Raw genomic sequence first — 23,120 nt, 5'->3', positions numbered from 1 at the left:
GGGCGCGGGCGGCAGCGCCAGGGGGTCCCCGCGGCCCGGGCAGGGCGAGCCCCGCTGCGTCCCCGGCCCGGCCCGGCCGGGCCCAGCGCTGCCCGGGCCGGCGGTGCTTACCCTGCATGCTGCTGCTGCTGCTGCTGCCGCTGCCGGCGGCGCCCGGCCCGGGCCCGCTCCCGCTCCCGCCGGAGCCGCCGCTGGGGCTGGGAGTCGCCATTGTGCGCGGAGCGGGAGCGGCGGCGGCGGCGCTGCGCAGGGACCTCCCCGGCAGGGCAGGACACACGGCCCCGCCGCCCGTCCGCCCCCGGCTGGGGCCGCCAAACCCCTCCCCGCCGGGGCCCCGCGCCTGCGGCACCGCTGCAGCGGGGCGGGGGCGGTGCTGGGGCACCCCCGGGCCCGCTCGGGCCGGCCCCGCTCCGCTCCCGCTCGCCCGGCCCGGGGGGCACCGCCCGCAGCCTCTGCGGGGACCCCGCACCGCCGGGCCCGCAGCCCCTGGGCCGGGGGTGCCCGGACATCTGCGCTTCTGGCCCCCGGCCCCGGACTCGGAGAGGCCCCTGGGGGGCCGGCGGTCGGCCCGAGCAGCTCTATCGTATTTCTCATCTTCTCTCCAGGGTTGGGGATTCTCCCACTTGCAAGCTTCTCCCGACTCCCCCGAGATCACAAGGCACGACTCCCTCCCGTGCTTTCCATGACACTCCGGGCATCATCCCCCTTCCTGCCACCATCAGCCTCCCCTTTCTTTTCTCTCCGCCTTTGGCCATTGCTGTTCATTCCACCACATGGTTTCTGACCCGTCCTCTTAACTCCAGCAAATGTTCAGTCCTAGTCGTGGGGACAGCACATGCTGGGAAATAGAGCAGTGGAATGGTTTCCCCAGAGCCATGGGCTCCCTCCAGCTCTCTGCATGACATGGGCAAGTCCCTTCACCTACAGGAGTGCCTGTGTCTTCATTTTTGTAACAAAAATGATGCTGGCCCCCTTTATGAATAGAGATCTGCTGACGAAAGAGCTGGATGTCCAAGTGTTGGACAGAAGCGTGAGGCCTTTTTCCCTGCTCCTCCACTGCCTAGGCCACCATGGAGGTGATAATACAGGAAACTCCTCAAGCCTTGAACACACACTGGAAGTGCCTCCAGGAGCTGCCAACCATCACCCTTTGTGCTAGTGCGATGGGGGAGGAGGAGTTGCCCCTCCTCCAGCCTTCATTTTTCCTTCTTCCTCCCCCAGCGCAGCTCATATCTCACCAAGATTTTTATTCCCAAGTTCAAAGGAACTTGGGAAAACATCTTCTCCCATGCTAGAGTCTTCTAGTTTCCCTGCTCAGCTGTGTGTGGGGTCAGGGAGACAGGCTGGAGTAGTCTCTGGGGCACAGGAGGAGCTCAGCTTTCTGCCCAAACCCAGCTCACTTTCTGCTGAGCTCACCTTTATCAGGAAGCAGAGGAGGTCAGAGCTGGTCCTGACCATCTCCCTGTTTCTGCTTCCAGCTCCTGCTAGTCCAGCAAAATCACCTCCCTCCCTGTCAGGGATGCAGGTTTCCTTTTCTTTATGGAACACCATCATCCTGCTCACACAGGCCAAGATCTGGGTTTGAACTTAGACTGCTGCCCTACACTGTTCCACCCCAGCCTCTGCCCCCTCAGGGGACATTGCTGACTCTTCCAAAGCTGCTTTGGTTGGAGAGGAATGGGATGCACTTATATCCAGAGCTTCCCACAGGAACAGCCCTTCCTGAGTGTGGTTTTGTGTGGGCACCACAGGTGGTAACCATCAGTGCCACCACCTGGCAGAGCCTGTAACAAAGACCACAGATCCCACGGCACGCAGCACACACGTCCAGGTGAAGATGTGCCCTTATGCCCTCCTCCACATTCTTCTATGGGACACCTCCCTGCCTGGCACAAAGCGGGATCCCAACCCTACACCTTCACCTACACAACACTGGGGAGCACCAAGGGTGGCTGCTCTGCACGGGAAGGGACACAGGAGAGGAGCATAATTTGGTGGATGGGCAGTGGCCTCTACAGCCAGAGGCCAGACCTGAGCCAGGGGAGCAGGGTATTCCCATGGCAGCAGTGACCAGGCTCAGTCTGGACTCCAAACAGAGTGAGTCTACTGCAGTGTGGCAGGGCTGAAGTTAAGTCCCCAGGTCAGGTCTGGCTCACAGCCCCAGGATAAGGCAATACAGAGCAGCAACACAACTGTAACACAGCCTATGTGGGAACCAAAGTAAAAGCTTTGACTAAAAACAGCTCCCAGGGAAAAGAGTGAAGAGTGGTTTCTATATATGCATACAACCCCTGCCCCCTCAGGCTTCTTCTATTTTTTTTTTTTTCAAAGTACTCCAAAGCCACCTGATGCTGATTAATCTGCTTGTTCTTATCAGCAACCTGGCCTTACATGCTGAGATTTAAACCTCTGAGGAGGGGGGTGCAGTCCAGGTGCTGACACAAAAGACATCTCCCCTCTCAGTTTTCACATCTTTCCTTTCTTGCTTAAGCCTTCTCTTCTGTATTAACCCTGAGTGCATGTCCAAGATTGGCTTCTTGAGGGCTGTGATACAGAAACTCGGTGCCTGCTGGCAAACACTGGCACAAGCTGACAGCTGGCTTCCACCTCTTCTTTGCACCACCTGCATGTGGATTGCTTACAAAATCATACTTTCCCCCCACTGTAATACCTGGAGGATCTGGGAGGATCAACAATACCTGTTCTGATATGTTTGTGAAACCTTTCCTTAAAAACTTCCAGTGGTGGAGATTGTGCCATTCCCCAACAATCTGTTCTGGCACACTTCTGTCCTAACATTATCTGAAAGTCTAACTTCAGGGGGTTTTTTTGATCTGAAATCCTGTATATCCTGCCCTGTGTGCTGTGGCCATGGCCTTCTTCAAAGTCATCCCTTAGGCATTTGATGATGTGCAATGAACTGCAATGTTTCCCTTCACCTCCTTGCCTCTGCTTTCTCTCCTACACACTACATCTACTTATTTCTTTCAGTCTTTCTTCACGTTTTCTCTGCCTCCCAGCATCTTCACTGACCTCCTTTGATTTTTTTTTCCTGTCCATCTGCATTTTTTGAAGTACAGCATCCCTAGCTAGGCATATTACTCCGGCTTGCCTTGGAGGCTACAGCTCACATGCTCCAGGTGGTCTTTGCCTTTTTTTCCATTGCTGGTGTTCAGTTTGCTCTCTCTTACACCTTGGACTCTTTTGTTTGTTTGTTTGGAAAACTGCATCCACCCAGTTCCCTCACTTGAACCTGCTCATAAAACTAATGATTGAAGTTGTACCTGTTGAATGTTGCCCTGTAGGTTGTAGCCTATTTCTCCATCTAGTGCTGAATCCTGTTGTCTTTGCTGTCCTCCATAGCCTGAACTAATTAGCGGGTTTAATAAAGCACTCATGGGTTAATCATCCAGGTTGTTAACTGAAGTAACTAAAAAGACATGGCATCAGAGTGGACCCCTGCAAAAATTCCTTCACCATGTCCTTCCATTTTGACAAACACTGATAATTACCATTTGAGGTACAATGATCTCACCAGTTTTGCACTCACTGTGTCCTTATATATTCTTAAGAAGGGATAAGAACAGCCAGTGTTAAAAGCCTTCCTAAAGTCAACATATTATGTTTCACTTTATGCCTAAAAAATTTTGCCACATCAGAACGTGAGAGTGGTTTGTCAGCATTTGTTCCTGATGAGTTCACAAAGGCTGTTGTCCATCCCCTTGTGCTCTAGGTGCATAAAAGTGCCCTGTATAATGAGTTGTACCAGAATTTTTCTGGGAATTGAGAAGGACTTTAAATTAGGACTAAAGAAAGAAGCTGGCAAAGCATAACCAATCATAAACCATGAGTTTGGGTGAAGTCTATAAGACTAATGAGGTAGTAAGAAGGTTGTTAATATGGGATTTTAATAAGGACAAGAGGAAGGTCAATCTATTGAACACTTCAGACGTGTCCCCTGAAGATGGTCAATCAGGAAACACGGGGCTGCTCCCTTTCTCAGTAAGGTGGGCTCCACCCTTTCCTGCTCCTGGCACCTGAACCACCAGTTAGGGCAACTAAACCCAGAGCTCTTTTGACACTATCACCTATGACCATGTATTTATTCCTAGATGTCCCTATTGGAATTGTAGTCTGGGTTTGGGGGTCAGGAACACACCAAAGCTCCCAAACCCTTCACCTGCTCACCCAGAGTCTTTTCACCAGTTTTGAGCCAATCTAAACCAATCTATCATTTGTGGCACAAGGATGAGGGCCCTTATGGAATGGGTCACTAGGATAGATGACCATGGCAGTGTTTCAGTAACATCTGTGGTATAGGATCTTGGGAAACAGCCTGGGTCTGGATATCACAGCTTGGCTGCTGAGTCCATCCCTTTAGCCTTTACAGTCGGAGTTGCTGAACTGAAGATAAGCTTAGACTACTATGGGGTAAGTAGCAGATCCAGAGAGGCATAAGGAGGGAAATGTTTTGCGTAATATTGAGGAATAAGTAGCTCAAGTTCTACTCAGGGGTATTAAAGGTGCTTGGCCTCCCTCTCGTGGGAGAAGGCAGTATTGCTGGGGACACTGCCGGCAGTCTCTGTCCCTGGAGCGGGGTGGTTATACAAAGTGCTCGGGATAGTTGGTAAAGCTTTAAAGTGAACGGCCTCGACCTTTTCTTTGCAGTAAGCACACCAAACACTGAAAGACCTTTTTATTTCTAAGGCACTCTACAGCTCGATTGCTTTTGAAGTAGAGCAGCAAAGACCGAGGCAGATTCAGATGCCACAGTAAAGCAAGCCCCTCCTTCCCACCCTGCTCTCAGGAGAGACAGAGGGGTCTTTTGCCCTTTCTTGCTCTTGTGTCACTGAACTTTTCTCACTCACAGGGTTGCCAAACCCTCCACACCATCCCTTCCAAGTGCCCACGGAAGCTGCTTTCTGCCAGCCCTGATCCCCTCAGCGGAGCCTTGGATGTATCTGTCTGGCTGTTTCTCTGCTTCCCTCCCAGTCTCCACCAGTTTCTCTCAGCTGGTCTCTCCTCTCCTGACATGCAGCCCATGACATGGCAAGCAGCAGTCCAGCTGTGACAGAAACCAGGTGGGCTGTGCAGCTTTGCACAATAGCTTGTGACCAGACAAATTCAAGAGTCAGAGTTCATCACAGATCAGTTTTCCTTTTGAAGATCAGCTGGTATGGTTGGAAAAAATTTTGTTTCCCGCACACAGACGAGCCGTTGTGCCTGAAAAGCTTGTCCGCTTTTATTTTCCTGTCATATAAATTACCCTAGTGAAAGACACACTGTCTCTTAAATTCTTCTTACTCTTTTTAACACCACTGTTGCTTTTTAACCCTTGACATTTCCATTTTCTAGCCAAAAATAACCTCTCCTCCCTTAGAAAATAATACAATCAAGAGCCTATCCCAGACCGGAAATCAAGGCATGAAGGTGATTCATTACTAGAGCTCTACTGCTTCTGAGGTGAGGGGAAGGGACTGGAGACAGGGGTTGCATCAGAAAGACAAATATTGCTGCATGCTCTCCAGTGAGGTCCTCCTCCTTAAAAAACCCAAACCAGGGGAATGACGTATGTAGTTCATGGTGCCTCAGCTGGGGAGTGCAGCCCCACAGGGACCTACTGGGAAATTGCAGGGATATTTGGACTGTTGCTGTTGCTAATCCAAGTTTCAAGCTGGGTTTGGGAAGAGAACAATGTGGAGTGTAGTCCTCCAGCTTTCCTTTAATCATTTGTAGTCCCTTCCTGGAGTGCTTGTGAACAGGAGGAAAGTTGTACTCCTAAGTGTGCCTGTACAATCACAGAATCACAGAATATTCTGAGTTGGAAAGGACCCACAAGGATCATCAAGTCAAACTATAAAGTGAATGGCCTATAGAGTGGTTTAATTTTTCTGGGCTTCAGGAAGGGAATGTCAGTCAGTGTAAATGTAGGGAGGGATTTAGTTATAGTGAACATGGCCTACTGTTCTGCCTGCAGCTGCCAGACATTGTTTAACATACAGAATAACACAATTATTATGAATATACAGCCTGCTCATGGGTACGGGGGCCAGAACAGTTGGTTGGTTTGTTTGTCTGTTTGTTTTTGGCTCACCTGCGGCTACTGCCCAGGTTCGGCGTGTTCTGGATATATTTGCTTTGCTCTGTTATGTCCTAAAAGGGTGGACAGAACAAAGGGTTGTTCCTGGGTATCTCCTTGAGATTGTATATAGATAGGTGATAGTAAAGTAGGAAATGAAAGACTTGCCCAAATCGTTCTAACAGGAACATAGCCTGTGTGCCCCTATGTGGTTGCGAGCTATGCTGGCGATGGTACATGCCTTTGGTAGGGTCGCCCATGCCAGACAGGTCAAAACCATAACTACATATATAAAACAGATACACTACATTCTTGGGCAGGATGAGCTCGTTAGCCTTCTGGTAGTCATCTTAGGAGAAGGTCAACTCTAATCCCAAACCCGGGCAGATGGAGCTCACTTAGCCCTGTAAGGCCATCCAAGAGAAGGTCACTCTAATCAATCCTACGTCCTGAGGACCTCGCTGCCACAGTCCAAGCTCGCTCGGCCCTGGCAGATGAACCTTAGGATTAAAGGGTGAGTTCAGTTCCGCGCATACTGCATCTCACCTAAAAAATCCATTGCGCGGCTTGAAGGCTTTACCCACATGCCAAAAGTCCTGTAGCGACGGGCGAGGGTCGAAATGGCAGGTGAAAGGTGCACTGGGAGCCGCAGACTCAACCCTGCATGCAGGCGGTTCAGGATATTGGTCATTTGAGACTGACGGAGATGAGAGTCTCTTGGGGCAGCACCCTGAACGACCAAGCAGCCTTTTCAAGGACAGCACTGCTTGCTCCACTCGGAGAGGGGCCTAGAAAAGGTGGCCTAAACAAAGCTCATCTCCCCCTTCACCCGGCTGGTTAACCGCAGACCGATGGGCATCTTCTTCCAATGCGGTCGCACAAAGAGCAAAAGACAAAGGCACACACCTGCCTCCAAAGGTGTACCCAAATTAACTCTAGCATGTTGGAACATCAGAACCATGCTCGATTATGCGGATAGTGGTCGTCCTGAGCGACGTTCTGCCCTAATTGCCCATGAACTGGCTCGTCTCAACATCGACATTGCTGCTCTCAGCAGTTCGCCTTCACGAGGAAGGCAGCCTCAGAGAACATGGTGCCGGTTACACACTCTTTTGGACAGGTAAGCCCAGAACTGAAAAACATCTCTCAGGAGTCGGCTTCATGATCAAAAACTCTATTCTTCCCAAACTCGAAAATCTGCCAACAGGTCACTCTGACCTCATTATCTCCCTACGCCTTCCACTCCACAACAACCAACACGTTGTCATCTTTAGTATATATGCCCCAACTCTCCAAGCTGACCCTGCCGAAAAAGACGAATTTTACGCTGACTTGCGCCGCCTTACCCAAAAGGTGCCTGCAGATGATAAGATCATTATCCTTGGTGATTTCAATGCCAGAGTAGGTAAGAATTTTGAAGCATGGAAAGGCATATTAGGCAAGCATGATGTTGGAAACCGCAACGATAATGGTCGACTTCTGCTAGAATTCTGTGCGGAGCAACAGCTCACCATCACTAATACTATCTTTTAGCAGAAAAATACTCTGAAGACAACTTGGATGCACCCCAGGTCTAAGCATTGGCACCTCATCAATTATGTCTTGGTGCGATGGAGAGATGTCCGCGATGTCCTCCATACCCGCGTGATGCCCAGCGCAGAATGCCAAACAGACCATCAGCTTGTGCGCTGTAAACTCAACTTCAATCTCAAATTCAAACCTAAAAGGGGCAGTATCCCAAGAAGACTCCAAGTTAACAATCTCCAATCAGCCACAGAAAGAGACAGATTCCAGGCAAACCTTCAAACTAGGCTCGGAAACCATTCCACAGATTCTGCAGATTCCTCTCCTGAAACAATTTGGCACCATATTAAAAACAGCATCCTGCAATCCTCCGAAGAATCCTTAGGGTTCTCACTCAAGAAGAACAAGGACTGGTTTGATGAAAACAATCAAGAAATCCAGGACTTGTTGAGGAAGAAGAGAACCGCCCACCAAGCACACCTTGCACTGCCATCCTGTCACATAAGAAAAGCTGCCTTTCATCTTGCATGCAGCAAGCTCCAACAGAAACTCCGTGACATCCAGAACAAGTGGTGGATCGATCCGGCTGAGAAAACTCAATTATGTGCAGATACAGGGGATCACAAAGGATTCTATGAGGCCCTGAAAACAGCATACGGGCCTACATACCAAGTCCAAAGCCCACTACTCAGTGCAGATGGTCAAACGCTTCTGACAGATAAAACCTCCATTCTGAATCAATGGTCTGAACATTTTCAAACTCTTTTCAGTACCAACCGTGTAGTCCAAGACTCAGCAATTCAGTCCATTACACAACAATCAGTAAAGTATGAATTGGATACTGCCCCCACTTTGGGAGAAACCCTCAAGGCCATACAGCAGGTGAAAATCGGCAAGGCAGCTGGGGTTGATGGAATTCCACCTGAAGTCTGGAAACATGGGGGCCTTGCACTCCATACCAAATTTCACGAGTTTGTGGTGCGCTGTTGGGAACTAGGCCAACTACCATCAGACCTTCGTGATGCAGTCATCATCACCTTGTATAAGAAGAAAGGAATTAAATCAGATTGCTCAAATTACCGTGGTATTACTCTGCTCTCCATTGCTGGCAAAATCCTGACAAGAATACTCCTAAACAGACTAATACCCACTACAGCAGAAGGAATTCTACCTGAAAGTCAGTGTGGCTTCAGAGCCAACAGGAGCACCACAGACATGGTATTTGTTCTCAGACAACTGCAAGAGAAGTGTAGGGAACAGAACAAAGGTCTTTATGTAACCTTTGTCGACCTCACCAAGGCTTTCGATACTGTGAGCAGAAAAGGTCTGTGGCAGATTTTGGAATGTTTAGGTTGTCCCCCCAAGTTCCTTAAAATGATCATCTCACTCCATGAGGATCAGCACGGCCAAGTCAGATATGGCAACACACTTTCTGAGCCCTTTCTAATAAAGAATGGTGTGAAACAAGGCTGCGTTCTCGCTCCTACCCTTTTCACAGTCTTTTTCAGCAGATGCTCCAAAGGGCCACGGCAGACCTCAATGACCAGGATGGTATTTACATTCGATATCGTACTGATGGAAGCCTATTCAACCTAAGGCAACTGAAGGCCCACACCAAGACCCTAAACCTCTTGTCCAGGAGCTGCTCTATGCTGATGACGCTGCCCTTGTTGCCCACACAGAAGCAGCCCTGCAGCGTTTAACATCCTGCTTTGCAGATGCTGCTGAGCTCTTTGGGCTGAAAGTCAGCTTAAAGAAGACAAAAGTTCTCCATCAACCTGCACCTCAGGAAGTCCTCCATCATCCCCACATCACCATTGGTGAATCAGAGCTCAGATCAGTCCAGCAGTTTAATTACTTAGGCAGCCTCATCTCCTCAGATGGTAAGATTGATGGGGAGATAGACAACAGGTTAGTGAAGGCATATAGTGCTTTTGGAAAACTCCATAAAAGAGTTTGGCGTAATAAACACTTGAAGAAAAGTACCGAGATCAGTGTTTACAGAGCCACAGTGCTGTCTACTCTCTTATACGGATCTGAATCATGGGTCATCTACCGCCACCACCTGCGTCTCCTAGAACGCTTCCATCAACGCTGCCTCCGTACAATCCTAAACATCCACTGGTCAGATTATGTGACCAATACATCTGTTCTAGAACAAGCAGCAGTCACAAGTATTGAGGCCATGTTGCTGAGAACACAGCTGCGATGGGCAGGGCACGTCTCAAGGATGAAGGACCAACCACCACCTCCCTAAGATCCTGCTTTATGGTAAACTTGCAATTGGTTGCCGCAAGAGAGGAGCCCTGAAGAAAAGATACAAGGACTCCCTGAAACAACATCTCAGCCTCGGCCATATTGATCATCATAACTGGTCTACTCTGGCCTCCAATCGGGAGGTCTGGAGACACACCATCTATAACGCAGCTGTCTCCTTTGAGAACGCGCGCAGGATCGCTCTTGAGGAGAAAAGACAACACAGAAAGAACCATGCCTTGCGGAATATACCATCTAAGGAGTCTTTCTGCTGTGCCTTTTGCAATCGGATATGTCTATCTCGTATTGGCCTCATTAGCCACCAGCGTGCCTGTAATAAATGTGGATAGAGCCTTCCTTAATCTTCGTTCGCAAAGCCTGGCCATGACAGCCTGCTCAGTGGAGCTGTAACAGCGGCAATCATTTACAAAGACAACTCTTACTTCTCTGTGGCTTTCTCTGCAGTAAATCTCATAACCTGCTCAAGGAAAGACTCAGTTAAAAATCTTATAAGACAAGCACTAATCCTCTCCACAAATGTGGAGAGTTACATGTCTTCCACATAACAATTTAGCAAGACATGATTCTTTTGGGGGCTGAGGGAAATGTATGATGCTGTTACTGAAGTCAGTGGGAGAAATGATCTGACAGAGGCTCAGTTTTGGCAGATGGATATGGTAGATGTAACATTTCTAAAGTGCCCACTTTCAATTCATCACATATTGTCACTTTTGGTCATAAATGATCTGCGAATAAAGAGGCAGCAATATCCTTTTTTTTCTCCAGATGACACAAAATGACTGAATCTTTTAAATACAAAACTAATTCTAGACCATTACAAAAATTTCCATTTAAATCCCACTCTCTTGGCAAGGAAAAGAAGGAATTCTCCTCTTATTCCCAACTCACTATTCCTTCCCTACACTCATGGTTCTTCAACATCACCAAATTTCTGAGCCCGTCCCACCACCCTGGCACAGGGCAAGCAGGGCGGACCCAGCTGGATCCAACTGAGATTCCAGATCACCAGCACAATTCATAGTGACTAGGCAAACCTGCGGTCAAGCTGGAAAGTCAACCTATGGGTCAGGATCAGCCCCAGTGGGTGTAACCAGCATCAGACACAGCCCAGTGATGGCTGGTGAGATCCATGGTGGTGAGGTCAAGTTGGGAAGTCACCTCATGGGATCAACAACTCCGTGGGTAAACTCACAAAAGGCTGTGGCTGAGCTGGAGCTGGATGCTCAAAGAGCAGCTCAGGCAGGCCCCTCTCCAGGGGTTTATACTTTTGCATAACTACTTGCCAGTTTTACTGCACAAGTTTGTCCACGTGAATTCACCAAGACAAAGATCTAATTCTCTTTCAGGTACATAAGCTATCAAAGAAATGTGACAATATGGCTGTGAAGGCAGGGATGGAGGTCTCAAGTCTAACAGCCCTCTTGAAGCAAGACTGTCACAACATCAGATTAGGTGAACCATGGCTTTGTCTAGGTAAACCTTGGAAATCTCCAATGACAGAGATCGCCCAGCCTGTCTACGTCACCTATTGCAGGCTGGATGACCCTCCTGATGAAATGTTTCCCTAATGTCTGGTCGAAACCTTTGAGCATTCCAAGTCACCATTCACGGCCACCGCCCCTTGGTGTATCATCTAGTGCCAGCAGGGAAAAAAGGCTCTATCACCTCGGCAGCCACCCTGCAGGCGGTCACACATTCTTACTAAATTTTCCATTCTTTTTGGCACAATTTGCTCTAAAGTCACATTATCTGGACTCCTGACCATCCTGGACGCTGTCTGCAGGATCCCAATCTGGGTCCCGCATGCACTTGTTCACTGGTGACCCATGACAGAAACGAAAGTTGCAGGTACATCAAAAACCAAAACCAGTGGAAATAATAACTCCCTGCAATGTGTTGGTCACACCTCTCTTTACAGATTCCAGGGCATTCTTGGACTTATTCAGAGGCCAGGTGAGGGATTCCCTATTGTCCTGTCACTCCAGGCCCTTGTCCAAAATCCGTCTACAGCTCTCTTAGAGCCTCTTTTAAGTATTGAAAGGGGCCCCAAATCACCCCCTGGCACCCCTAAAATGCTTCACTTGTCCCCCAACCGCAGGCACAGAGCCCCTTAGTTTTCTGCAGGGGCCCTCAAATTTCATCCCTGGTATCCCAAACTATCCCAACAGGCCTTGAAGTGTAGCTGCACAACCCATATTGTCCTTGATGGTCTCCAAATTGCATCTCCGGCACCCCAACACGCCCCATCGAGCCCTGGATTGCAGCTGTGCGGCCTCAAAGGGTCTCCGGTGGCCCCCCTGGGCACAGAATGATGGAATCACAAGGGAACGCTCAGCCCTCAGTGGGCTGCAAGAGGATCCCAGAGTTCCCTGGAAAGTGCTGGGGCTCCAGAGCTTGAAGCTGGAAATGAGTGAAGAGCTTTCTTTTACACTTGTGGCATGGAAAGCCCTGGCAGGCTGCTTTCTGCTGGGGGGCCTGGGGTGCACTGAAGGCCTCAGGAGGCTTTGCGTGTGATCATGAGGAAGATTTTCTTGATGGAAATGGTTGTCAGGCATTGGAAGAGGCTGCCCGGAGAGGTGGTGGAATCCCAATCCCCGGAGGTATCCAAGACAAGACTGGACGTGGCACTCGCTCAGTGCTCTGCTCTAGTGGACAAGGTGGGGATGGGTGCAAGCTTGGACTCGATGATCTTGCAGGTCTTTTCCAACCTAAATGGTTCTGTGATGGTATGATCTGCCCTGAAGACAGCTCCAGGGCAGGTGGAGGAGTCCTGTGGTGGGACTGAGGCCAAGAGGCCCCTCGTGGCTGCAGGAAGAGCAAACCGTGGGCTTTTGTGTCCATCGAGGGCCAAGGGAGGGCTCGTGAGGCTCCAAGGAAGGGTGCGAGGAGGGGGATGGAGGGCTTCTGCGGGGACCGGGGGACAAACTGTGGCCTCTGGAGCACATCCAAAGGTGCATTAGGGTGCTGAGGGGGCAAATGGCCCAGGCTGAGGCAACCCCAGCACAAGAGAGGGTTCAGAGAGGACTTGTGGGTCTGAGGAGGGCTCTAGGCCTGGAGGGCCTGGAAGGGAAAATGAACAAGTCCTGAGGGGATGGGATGGAAATTCAAAGTGGGGGGACTCTTTGCCAAGATAGCCTTCCCCACGTCTTTCCTGGACTCCCAGTTGTCCCCATTGGCTGTCCCCAGGCAGCGCGGACGCCCACACCAGCCCCCCAGGGCAGAGCAGGGCTCTGAGGGTGCCTGAGCGAGGGCAGCGGCTCCAGGGCACCTCTGGGGCTGTCAGAGAGGGGCTGTTCCAGGGCCCTTTGGGCTTCTGGGGGCTTCTTTGGTCTGATTCCCTAGAAGAGACACAGACCTGAGGCAAGAGCAGCAGCACTACAGCTCCTGGCCCCTCAGATGGACCAGTGTGGCCACTCAGCTGGGCTGTGCCAGAAGATGACAGCTCCCGGCATGCTGAGGAGCCTGACCCTCCAAGCTGGGTCCCCCTGGGTGCCATCCTCCCCCCTTCAGCCCCAAGCCCCCTCCCAGGACTCTGCCAGCCTGGCAGGGCCACTCAGCCACCCCCGGGGCAGCTCGGGGTGCCACGCAGGGGCCTGGGCTGCGGCGAAGGCCTTGGCAGGGGTCCTGAGCGGCCCAGCGCTGGAAGAGCTGTTGAGTGAGGAAAAGCTCTGGCTGGTCGGTGGGAGAAAGAGAAGAGGCAACAAAAGCCACGGTTTCTGTCGGGCTTGAGCAAATGTTATGCATTTAATGGGACTGAAGGGCACAGAGGCCGGGCGCTGCAGTGCGGGGACAGGAAAGGGGTGTCCTGGGGGCACGCAGGGCTGTCTGAACATGGGGCTCCTCGGGACGTCCTGAGGAGACACGAGAGCAAAGTGGGGCCTGGAGACAGACACCCTGAGGGCAGCTGGGTGCCCAGGGCTGAGGCAGGCCTGTGCCCCCAGGGACACCCTGCCTGTTCCTGCCTGCATGGTGGCTCCCCCCTGGGGCCCGTTGCCGGGGTCAGGTGCCGTGTCAACAAGCACTGGGACCTGTTGCTAGCGGCAGGCGGCGGGTCACAGAGGGGCCCTTTGTGACACCCCACTGCAGCAGGTGTGCTCAGCGCGGCCGTGGCCCAGGGCGTGCCAGTGTCCGTCAGGACGGCGACCGGACGAGACAGGAGCGCAGCGCTGGCGGGAAGCCCCCGAGTGCAGCCCACGTCTTGTCCACGACCCCTGGCAGCCCCGTGGGAACGCGGAGCTTTGCTGAGGCGTTTTGCTGAGGCGTTTTTGCCTGAGGCGTTTGGGCCGAGGCCTTTTGACTGAGGCGCTTTGCCTGAGGCGCTTTGCCGAGGCCTTTCGGCTGAGGCGCTTTGCCGAGGCCTTTTGGCTGAGGCCTTTTGCTGAGGCCTTTTGCCTGAGGCATTTTTGCCAAGGTGTTTTGCTGAGGCACTTTGCCTGAGGCAATTTGGCCGCGGCATTTTCCCCGAGGGTGTTCGGTTCGGACACCGTTCGGACACCCTCCGTAGGCAGGCTCTCCTGTGTTCTTTGATTCACAGGATGGAGAAGAGACCCCCCGCCTGCCCCAGGCAGGCCTGGATGGAAGACAGCTCTTCCCAGGAGAGCCGCTCTCCAGGTCTGCAGCTTCCGTCCTCCTACGAGGTGACCACGATGCAGCCCCTGAAGCTCGGTGAGTGAGGGGCCCTGTGGGGCTGAGCAGGGCTGGGGCCACCAGCACACCCTGGAGCACACCAGGATCCCACTTTCCTGGCCAGCTGACAACGGGGGGCCCGGGGCTCAGCCATGACGTTGCCTGAAAGCTGGGACTGCTCAGGGCTGGAGCGCGGCCCCAGCACAGCCTCTCCCAAAGAAGGATGGGGCTGAGGGGCTCTGGGGTGTGGGCAGCGAGGGGCAGCTGGGCTGGCAGGAGGCAGCCATGCTGTGGGAACCTGGGCCTTTCCTGCCTGTCTGCCATTGCCTTCCTCAGCCCGGGGCACTGGGGCTTTCCCAGGCATGGCCGCTCCTCTGCCGGGCACCCTCCAGCCAGGAGCCGCAAGGGAAGGCCGTGCCAGGGCAGCGGGCACAGGGCTGGGTGGAGGGCAGATATCCTTTGCTCCCTCCTCTCGCTGGACCCTCTGCAGCCCTCCCTGCTCTTTCCCCTCTTAGATGCCAGCTGGTTGCCTGTCTACAAGGAGGAGCAGGAAGCTGTCAATTCCATCCTGGCCTTTGCCACCAGCCCCAACAAGGTAACTGTGGCTGTGCTGCTGTCTGCTGGCAGGGGCTGTGCTGCCGGGCTGCTGGAAGGGTGCTGGCAGGGCAGAGCTGCTTCTCCTGCAGGGCACTGCAGCCCCAATGCTGCGGTCTCGCTGGCTGTGTCCGCCCGCTCACATTCCCTCTTTGTGTCTCCGTCCCTCGGCTGGCAGGAGGAGAGAGACAAGGCCACATTTCTTCGGAGCATCTCCGTCCTGTGCAGAAGCGCCTTGAACCATGGCCTGACCCAGGGCCTGGATTTGTTCTGCGACATGTACCAGCTGGCAGAGAACATCAAGGTGAGGGCACTCCCGGCAAAGCCTCCTGGCCCAGGCAGCCTGCACGGACAGCGCTTGGGCGGGTCAGGGACCCGAGGCACTGGGTGCTGGCAGCTGCCAGCAGGTGCCATCCCGGTTGTGCTCTGCAGGCGCTGCAGGAAGAAGAGCCAAGGGACCGCCTGTGCACAGACCTTCGGCATCTTTCCATGCTGGCTCTGGAGAAATTGAGGTACCTGCCCATCCGTCGTGGGCCCCCTGGCCCAGAGGTCTGATGCCACCCTCATGAGTCATCGAGGGGCTGCTCCCAGCACCCGTGTGCAACCAGTGTCCTGCTCTCTCCCTGCAGCTTGGTGGACACAGCGCTGGAGGGCAAAGCCAAAAGCCTCCTCGGCGCGTGTTTCTCAAGTGTCTTCTGGCTGCCTGCAGAGAAGGAAATGCCAAAAGGGGACCTTGCCTTCTATCTCAAGGTAAGAGCTGGGTGAGCTCCAGGAGCCTCCAGCCCCTCTGGGCTGCTCCCTGGCTACCCCATGCTGCCACATCAGCAGGGATGCCAGGCAGGGCAGGGTCTTTCCCACCCCTATGCCTCTGTCCCCTTCCCGTGGGCCTGGCCGCGTCCCGTGCCACAGGCTGCTCTGCCCCTGCAGATTGTCTATGCCCATGTCTCTCCCGGGAAGTGTGGGCATCCTCCTCCTCCTCCTGTGGCACGGGGGGTTCAGACGCCTCTCCTGGGGCTGGGAGGAACAGCAGAATGACTGCCACTGCTCTCTGTGTTCCTTGCAGACCCTGAACTCCATGGACAGCATGCTGAGGACAGTGGTGCTCAGCTTTCCTGCCTCTCGAGTCAGCGAGGAGCTGCAGGGCATCTTGGAGGTCTGGCACAAGCAAAAAGGGGGGGGTTCCAGGGCTGTTCCTCAGCCTAGAGGGGAGGGTTTGCCCACTCCTGGCTGAGTGGTCCCCAGAGCGGCGCCGAGCAGGCAGAGTGCCCTGCGGGGAGGGTGCCCACCTCCTGTGGGGAAGCAGGGGCTGGCCCCAGGCTCTTGTGGAGCACAGGGGCTGCAGAGGGTGGCGCCTGCCCTCCTGCCTGGCCGTGAGGTTGGCTCCGGGGCCTTTGTGCCAGGCCTGGGTGGGAATCCACGGGCAGACACCCCACTACAGGCTTTGCTGGAGGGGAGAGGAAGCCTTGAGGGATGGGGCGAGTGCGGCCCAGGAGTGGAGCCGTGCTGCTGCTCGAGTTGATGTCTGCTCCCGGGACTCACCAGCAGCTTCTCTTGTCCCAGCTGCTGCTGGACTTCACCAGATGCGAGAGAGAGGCTGTGAGGGAGAGGGCCATGGCAAGGATCGATGTGCTGACCCGTGCGCTGTCCGACTATTCCACTCTGCAGGTAAGGACCAGGCCCCCTCCAGCCAGGCCATGCCCCCATCCCTGCTGCTCTCCGTGCCAGGGCTGCTGCCCACATGGCTGCTCTGAGAGACGGGGACGCAGGGCTCTGCAAAGCCTGGACTCACCAGGAATCCAGCCCTGGGCACGCTCTCGGGTGGGGGGCTTTGGCACCAGCTTTGTGCCCTCAGGCCTTCTGCTCGTGCCTCCCTCATCCAGGCCCATGCCAATGACAGAAGAGGCACTGCTGGACCTGTCTGCTCCGGGGATATCCATCTCCCGGTCCTAGGAAAGCTGCTGGGACGTCTCATCCTTTTCCGATTCTCCAAGGAACAGACAAGCTGTGCAGCTTTCCATGCTCTGTTTGCCCTGGCTGAGTTCATCTGTAAGTAAAAAAGGCAGAGCGGTGGTGGGCTTCGTCACTCTGCACACACAGACATCTCCTGGTAGATCTGCCTCCTGACCTCCTTTGCCCCTCCCAGCTGCTTCCCAGAGCTTCCCAGCTGCCCCTTTGCTGCAGAAGCTGAGCGCTCTGCTCAAGGCCGGGATCCGTTTGCTCCCGCCCTCCTTCCTCCTCTTCCTTTCAGGACCTTGCGGCCCGCTGGTTTGTGGGCCCCACGGCCAAAGCTCCTTTGGACTCCCCTGGCCCAAAGCCATGTCTTCCCTGGTGGGGAAGAGCAGATCCCCTGCCCTGGCTGGTCCCTCCAGTGCCTGTAGCAAGGAGCTGTTCCCGAAAGGATGCCCTCCTGAAATCCTGACTGCTCCTGTCCTGTCACCTTGCTGGCAGATGCCAGGGCGGTTTGGGGAGCTTGCTGGCAAAGCTGCTCTGCCTTCCTGACTCTTGTGTGTTTGCCCCGGTGTTTAGTCGAATCCAGGCTAAAGGACAGAGCAGACCAAGTCCACTGGGAAGCCGAGACCGCCTCCGCACTGTGTTCTTTGAGCGCCAGGGACTGTGCCAAGGTGAGGAGCTGCGCCCTTGCTGGGCCTCCTGTCCGTGGCACCAGCAGGGCACTGGTGTGAGCCAAAGGACCCCACAGCAGTGGGGCTGGCGTGCCCTCAGCTCCCTGGGGAGAGGGTTCGCGCCGTCCTTGAGCAGGGGCAGCACGAGGGCTGCACTCCAGTGGCCCAGCAGCAGCTTCAGCCCCAGCAGGAGCTCCAGTGCTCCTGGCCACCAGCAAGTCCCTGGTTCTCCGTGGGGCCAGCGCCCTGTGGCCATGAGCCCTCCTCCCCCAGCAGGAGGGCTGCTCATCTTCTGCCGTGCAGGGACTGCAGGCACTGCTGCCAGCTTTGCTGCGGGCACTGCTGTCAGCAGTGGCGGGCATGTCCGGCCAGGGCCGCTCGAGCTGCTCAGCCAAGCAGCACCGTCAGGGCACTCAGCGCGACACGTCTTCCTTCCTTGCTGCCATAGGCCTTTGGAAAATACCTGCGGTCCCACAAGAGGACAGACGTCATCCTTGTGGCCGTCGAGGCCATGGGAGATGCCAGCATCCTCGACCAGCAGGTGCCCAGCAGCCTGCTGGACGTGGCCTTGGAAGACCCGGACGTCTGGCTGACGGACGTAAGTGGCCTGGGGCTGCATTGTCGTGCCCTTCAGCCCTGTTGGGCCTTGTTCCTCCCCGCATCCCTCCCTCCCAAGCACAGGGGACTTGGGCTCCCCAAGCCACCTTAAGGCAGCAGAGAGGAACGGCAAGGGCAACTGAGGGGACGGCTGCACTCCAGGGGCAGTGCCATCCTCACCTCTATCCCCTCCAGGCGCCCAAGATAGTGAGCTGCATCTTTGAGAGCCTGCCACACTGCAGCACGCAGTCAGCGTGGGAGAAAGCGGAGTCACTCCTTCGCCTGATGACCAAGCTGTACCCCACAACAGTGGTCATCCTCCTGTGCAAGGCGGCTCTTCAGGGAGACAGGTACTGGCCCCAACAGCCTTGAGGGTGGGCTTGTTCCCTGTGGGGAGAGGGACCCCGAGACTCTCTGGCTGCAGAGCCAAGGAATGCTGCGGGATAGCCTGCAGAGTCAGGCCCTCCATCCCCCCACTCTTTCCAGCCCTGCTGGGTGGGCTGGCTTCACAGCAGCCAAAGCTGGCCCAGCCAGCCCAGAGCCAGCACGGTGCTCCAGCCCCACGGGGAACACGCCCTCAGCCCCGTCCTGCCTGGGCGGGCAGGGCCCCCGGGGAGGCGCAGCCAGGGCTCCAAGAGGCAGGTTCTGGGGGGCTGCTCCAGGCCACAGCACTGTGGCAGAGGCAGCCCTGCGGACAGCGCTCTGCCTTCCAGCACTGCGCCGGAGCTGTGGGAGCTGATGTCCTCCATGCCGGAGACGCTGGACAAGATCCTGGAGGACTTTGCCAACCTGCTGCGCAGACAGTGCTTCCGCTGCTCCGCAGAAGGCCCCCGCACCCAGCCCATGGCTGTGAGTGACCACTACAGGCCCTGGTCCCCTCCCGCCAGCCCTGCAGGCTCTGCTGGCCCCTCATGGCTCTGTTTGCTCCTGCAGTCGTCCTCCAGGAAGGCTGAGTCGGAGGAGTTGGCTGACGAGCCCGACGTCGAGAGCCATCGGGGCTGTCCAAGCGTGGGGACGGCCAGGCTGCTGCTGGAAGGGCTCGTCGGGCTGTCGCAGAGAGCCGAGATGGTGAGCAGGGCGGTGCAAGGGGCAGCCCCGTTGGCAAACGGGGGCTGGGGCTGTGTGGAAAGCAGTGGCTTGGCCTGGCCTGGGACTTAGAAGGTGGGCTGACTGCTTCAAAGGCCCTCCCTGCCGTGGTGGGGCCTGGGGGGTGGCTGCCTGGGGAGCTTTTCAGGCACGGCCCTCTTCACCCAATGGACATTCTCTTCTCTCTACAGGCCAGAAACATTGAACTCTTCCTGCCGGGCATGATGAAGATCCTGCAAGTTGGCAGCGAAGATGCCCAGATGAAGATCCTGCTGGCCTTGCGAAATGTGCTGCGTCAGCTGAAGAAGACCAAGGCCAGCTTCATCGCTGTGCAGCTTGTGGGGAGGCTCCTGCCCCTCTTTGACTCGGTAAGGCTGATGTGGAGCCTGAGCCCCTCAGATGGGCACTGGGCAATGACAGCTGCCCTGCAGCTCAGCCCTGCGAGCAGCACTCGGAGCCAGCTCTGCTCCCCTGGGCTCTCCTGGGATGGCTTCTTCTGGAATGTGAGCCCGCAGCCTCTGCCCTCCCCACAGCCATGATCAGGGCCCTCTTCACCGTGGGCAGGGAGCTGCTGTTTCCAAAGCTCACTTCTCCCGCTTCCCGGCAGGAGTGCAGCGAGCTGCGAGAGCTGTCCATCCGCATGCTCGCAGAGCTGCTGCAGCTAGTGGTCGGCAGGGATGAGAAGAGGATGAGGAAGGAGGTGCGGCGGGCACTGGTGCCGCTCCTCTTCCACGTGAGCGACCAGGTCCCCGGCGTGGCCAAGGTACAGGTTTGGAGGCTGAGCCCTGACACACAGAGGGCTGGGCTGACACCCCCCAGGGCTCCTGGGCATCGGGGCAAGGGCTGCTGGCAGCGGGCAGCGCTCCCCCAGCACAGCCCGTGGGAAGGTCCGTGCGGAGCCAGCGCCAGCAGGGCCGGAGAAGCTGGCATGGCCCTGTGCAACACCTGCCCTGCCTGCTCCTGCTGGGCTCGGCAGCAGCCCGGGGCCACCAAGGCCCAAACAGGGGCATCCCCACCGGCTGTGTCGGAGGCCAGGACTTTGAGCCTCCATGCCTGTCCCCCAGGGCTGTCCCCAAAAGGCTCCCAGGCATTTGGGCCAGGGCATGTCCCAGCTTCCTAAAGGCAGGATCCCCCCAGGAACAAAGCCAAGAAGTCTCCTTGCCCAGGCCCCCGGGCCATCCCTGAGCTCAGGCTGTCCTGCAGGCCTCCAGGGAAGCCCTTCTTGCTGCCGCAGAGCTGCTGAAGTGGAAGACGCTCAAGCACCTGCTGCAGAGAGAGCGGCTGTGGGAGCTTGGAGCGTGCTTGGTAAGGACAAGCTGTGGGGCCCAGGCTGGGGGAGGGCTGCCCCCCATCCCATGTCTGGGCTGGGGGCTCTGCAGCTGGGCAGAGCCTGGAGCTGCATCCTTGTTGCTGCCCTCAAGAACAGGGCCCAAAGGGCTCTTCTGCAGGCCCCTGTCCCCTCCCTGTAGCCAGCAGGAGGGGAGGCCTCTCCGTCCCGGGGGGGCTGGCAGGAGACACCGCTCCAGCCGACTGCATGACAGCCCTTGAGAGACATGCCTTGTTCTCTCTGCAGCTGCAGAAGAGCAGGGCTGAAGACTTCATCCCTCAGAGCCTGCCGTACCTGCAGGACCCTCAGGCCGACGTGCGCCTGGCGGCCGTCAGGTTCATCGGTGAGTGCCAGCCCCTGCGGTGCCTCTGGGGGCAGCCTGGCCCCTGTGCCGCTGCTGCCCCAGCAACGAGGGGCAGCCCTGGGGCTGCCCCAGCCCCGGCCACCCCGGACAGGGCCTTGCCTCCCTCTGCCAGCCCTGCCCATGCAGGGGGGCTTGGTGGCTGCCTGTCTCAGTCCCACTCCCATGAGCTTCTGGGGACTCCTGGGCTCAGCCGTGCTGAGGGGGAGGAGGGTAGGACCAGGGGCCCTGCTGCTGGGAGTAGGCTGGGGAGCAGGGGCTAATGGAGCTCTGTGCCCAGGACTCATCACGCGGCGCCTGAGGGACCAGACCACAGAGAGCCGGGCCGATATCCTGAGCGGTGAGTGGGGAGCGTGGTCTCTCGGGAATCCGAAGGGTCTCTGCAGACATGGGGGTTTATCTGGCCTCTGTTTCTTTCGGTCACAGCGCTTCAGCCCTTGGAGAAAGACTGGGACATCTCTGTCAGTGCCCTGGCAGCTCGGACAACCTTCATTCTGAGGAGTCCTTGCGTGCAGCAAAGACCAAGAGGCCTTCTACAAGCACTGCGCTGCTGCTGGCCGTGAGCCCGGCAGAGGTGCGGCTTGCCTTGGCTAAAGGACCGGGGGCGAATAAAGCTGGAACAACATGCCCAAAGCCTTGGTGTCCTTCCGCTGCGCCGTGCTGAGTGTGCCCAGCCGACCGTGTCCTTCCGGGGCTGTCCCGCAGGCAGCGGGACGCTCCCCCCTCAGCACCCCTGGCTCCAGGCTTGTGGGACAAGCTGAGCCCTGGCTGGGGCTTTCGCCGGGAGAAGCCGCCTTGGCTAAAGGAGAAGCTGCTGCCCGAGCCTTCTCGCGGCATTGCAGGGCCACTGCCAACGTCACCCTGCCCTCCGCCGGTGCGCAGCCGCTCCCCCTTGTCCTGTCACTCCAGGCCCTCGTCCCAAATCCATCTCCAGCTCTCTTGGAGCCTCTTTTAGGTACTGGAAGGGGCTGCAAGGTCACCCCAAAAACCATCTCTTCTCCAGCCTGGACAGCCAAAGTTATCCCTGTGTCCCCACAACTTGCCCCGCTCTGTGACTCCTGCGTCCTCCCAAGCCCAGCGCCCCAGGAGGGGGCACGGCAGCAAGCCCTGTGCTGCAGCCGCCACAGGAGCAGGAGCTCACCCAGAGACGTCGCCAGACCCCAGACTGAACCACATCATGGCCGCTGCCCTCAGACTTCCCCCACAGCAGCCTGGGCTCCCTCCCCTCCCTGAGTCCATTCCCCCAGGCCTGCTGAGGTGGCAGTTTGGGGGCCATCATGCTTATTTGGGGCAGTGGGATGTGTCAGCAGCTCTGGGAGATGGAGTGTGGCAGGTCTGGGGGGGCTTTGGGCTGAGTGTGGCTGCGGGGGTTGGCTGTCGCCCGGAGGGAACGTCACAGCTGCAGGGCCCAAATCACCCCCCGGCACCCCCAAAATGCTTCACTTGTCCCCCAACCGCAGGCACAGAGCCCCTTAGTTTTCTGCAGGGGCCCTCAAATTTCATCCCTGGTATCCCAAACTATCCCAACAGGCCTTGAAGTGTAGCTGCACAACCCATATTGTCCTTGATGGTCTCCAAATTGCATCTCCGGCACCCCAACACGCCCCATCGAGCCCTGGATTGCAGCTGTGCGGCCTCAAAGGGTCTCCGGTGGCCCCCCTGGGCACAGAATGATGGAATCACAAGGGAACGCTCAGCCCTCAGTGGGCTGCAAGAGGATCCCAGAGTTCCCTGGAAAGTGCTGGGGCTCCAGAGCTTGAAGCTGGAAATGAGTGAAGAGCTTTCTTTTACACTTGTGGCATGGAAAGCTCTGGCAGGCTGCTTTCTGCTGGGGGGCCTGGGGTGCACTGAAGGCCTCAGGAGGCTTTGCGTGTGATCATGAGGAAGATTTTCTTGATGGAAATGGTTGTCAGGCATTGGAAGAGGCTGCCCGGAGAGGTGGTGGAATCCCCATCCCCGGAGGTATCCAAGACAAGACTGGACGTGGCACTCGCTCAGTGCTCTGCTCTAGTGGACAAGGTGGGGATG

General features: G+C 56.1%; 1 protein-coding gene across 1 annotated transcript; it reads left to right on the top strand.

Moving 5' to 3' along the window:
• Window positions 1–14,310: 14,310 nt before the first annotated feature.
• LOC113971668 lies at window positions 14,311–21,294 on the top strand. The gene is made up of 18 exons (XM_027691820.1): window positions 14,311–14,545; window positions 15,022–15,101; window positions 15,279–15,404; window positions 15,533–15,612; window positions 15,730–15,850; window positions 16,164–16,253; window positions 16,661–16,765; window positions 16,981–17,146; window positions 17,627–17,721; window positions 18,170–18,319; window positions 18,514–18,668; window positions 19,032–19,167; window positions 19,252–19,386; window positions 19,596–19,772; window positions 20,012–20,167; window positions 20,608–20,709; window positions 20,978–21,074; window positions 21,263–21,294. Exons 1-18 carry the CDS (start codon window positions 14,416–14,418, stop codon window positions 21,292–21,294), a joined length of 2,133 nt encoding a protein of 710 aa, XP_027547621.1. The 5' UTR covers window positions 14,311–14,415.
• The last annotated feature ends 1,826 nt before the right edge of the window (window positions 21,295–23,120 follow it).

The sequence above is a fragment of the Neopelma chrysocephalum genome, unplaced genomic scaffold, assembly GCF_003984885.1.
Source record: "Neopelma chrysocephalum unplaced genomic scaffold, ASM398488v2 Primary Assembly neopelma1_84, whole genome shotgun sequence".
Lineage (NCBI taxonomy): Eukaryota > Metazoa > Chordata > Aves > Passeriformes > Pipridae > Neopelma > Neopelma chrysocephalum.
This window is presented reverse-complemented; position numbering and strand designations above follow the sequence as displayed.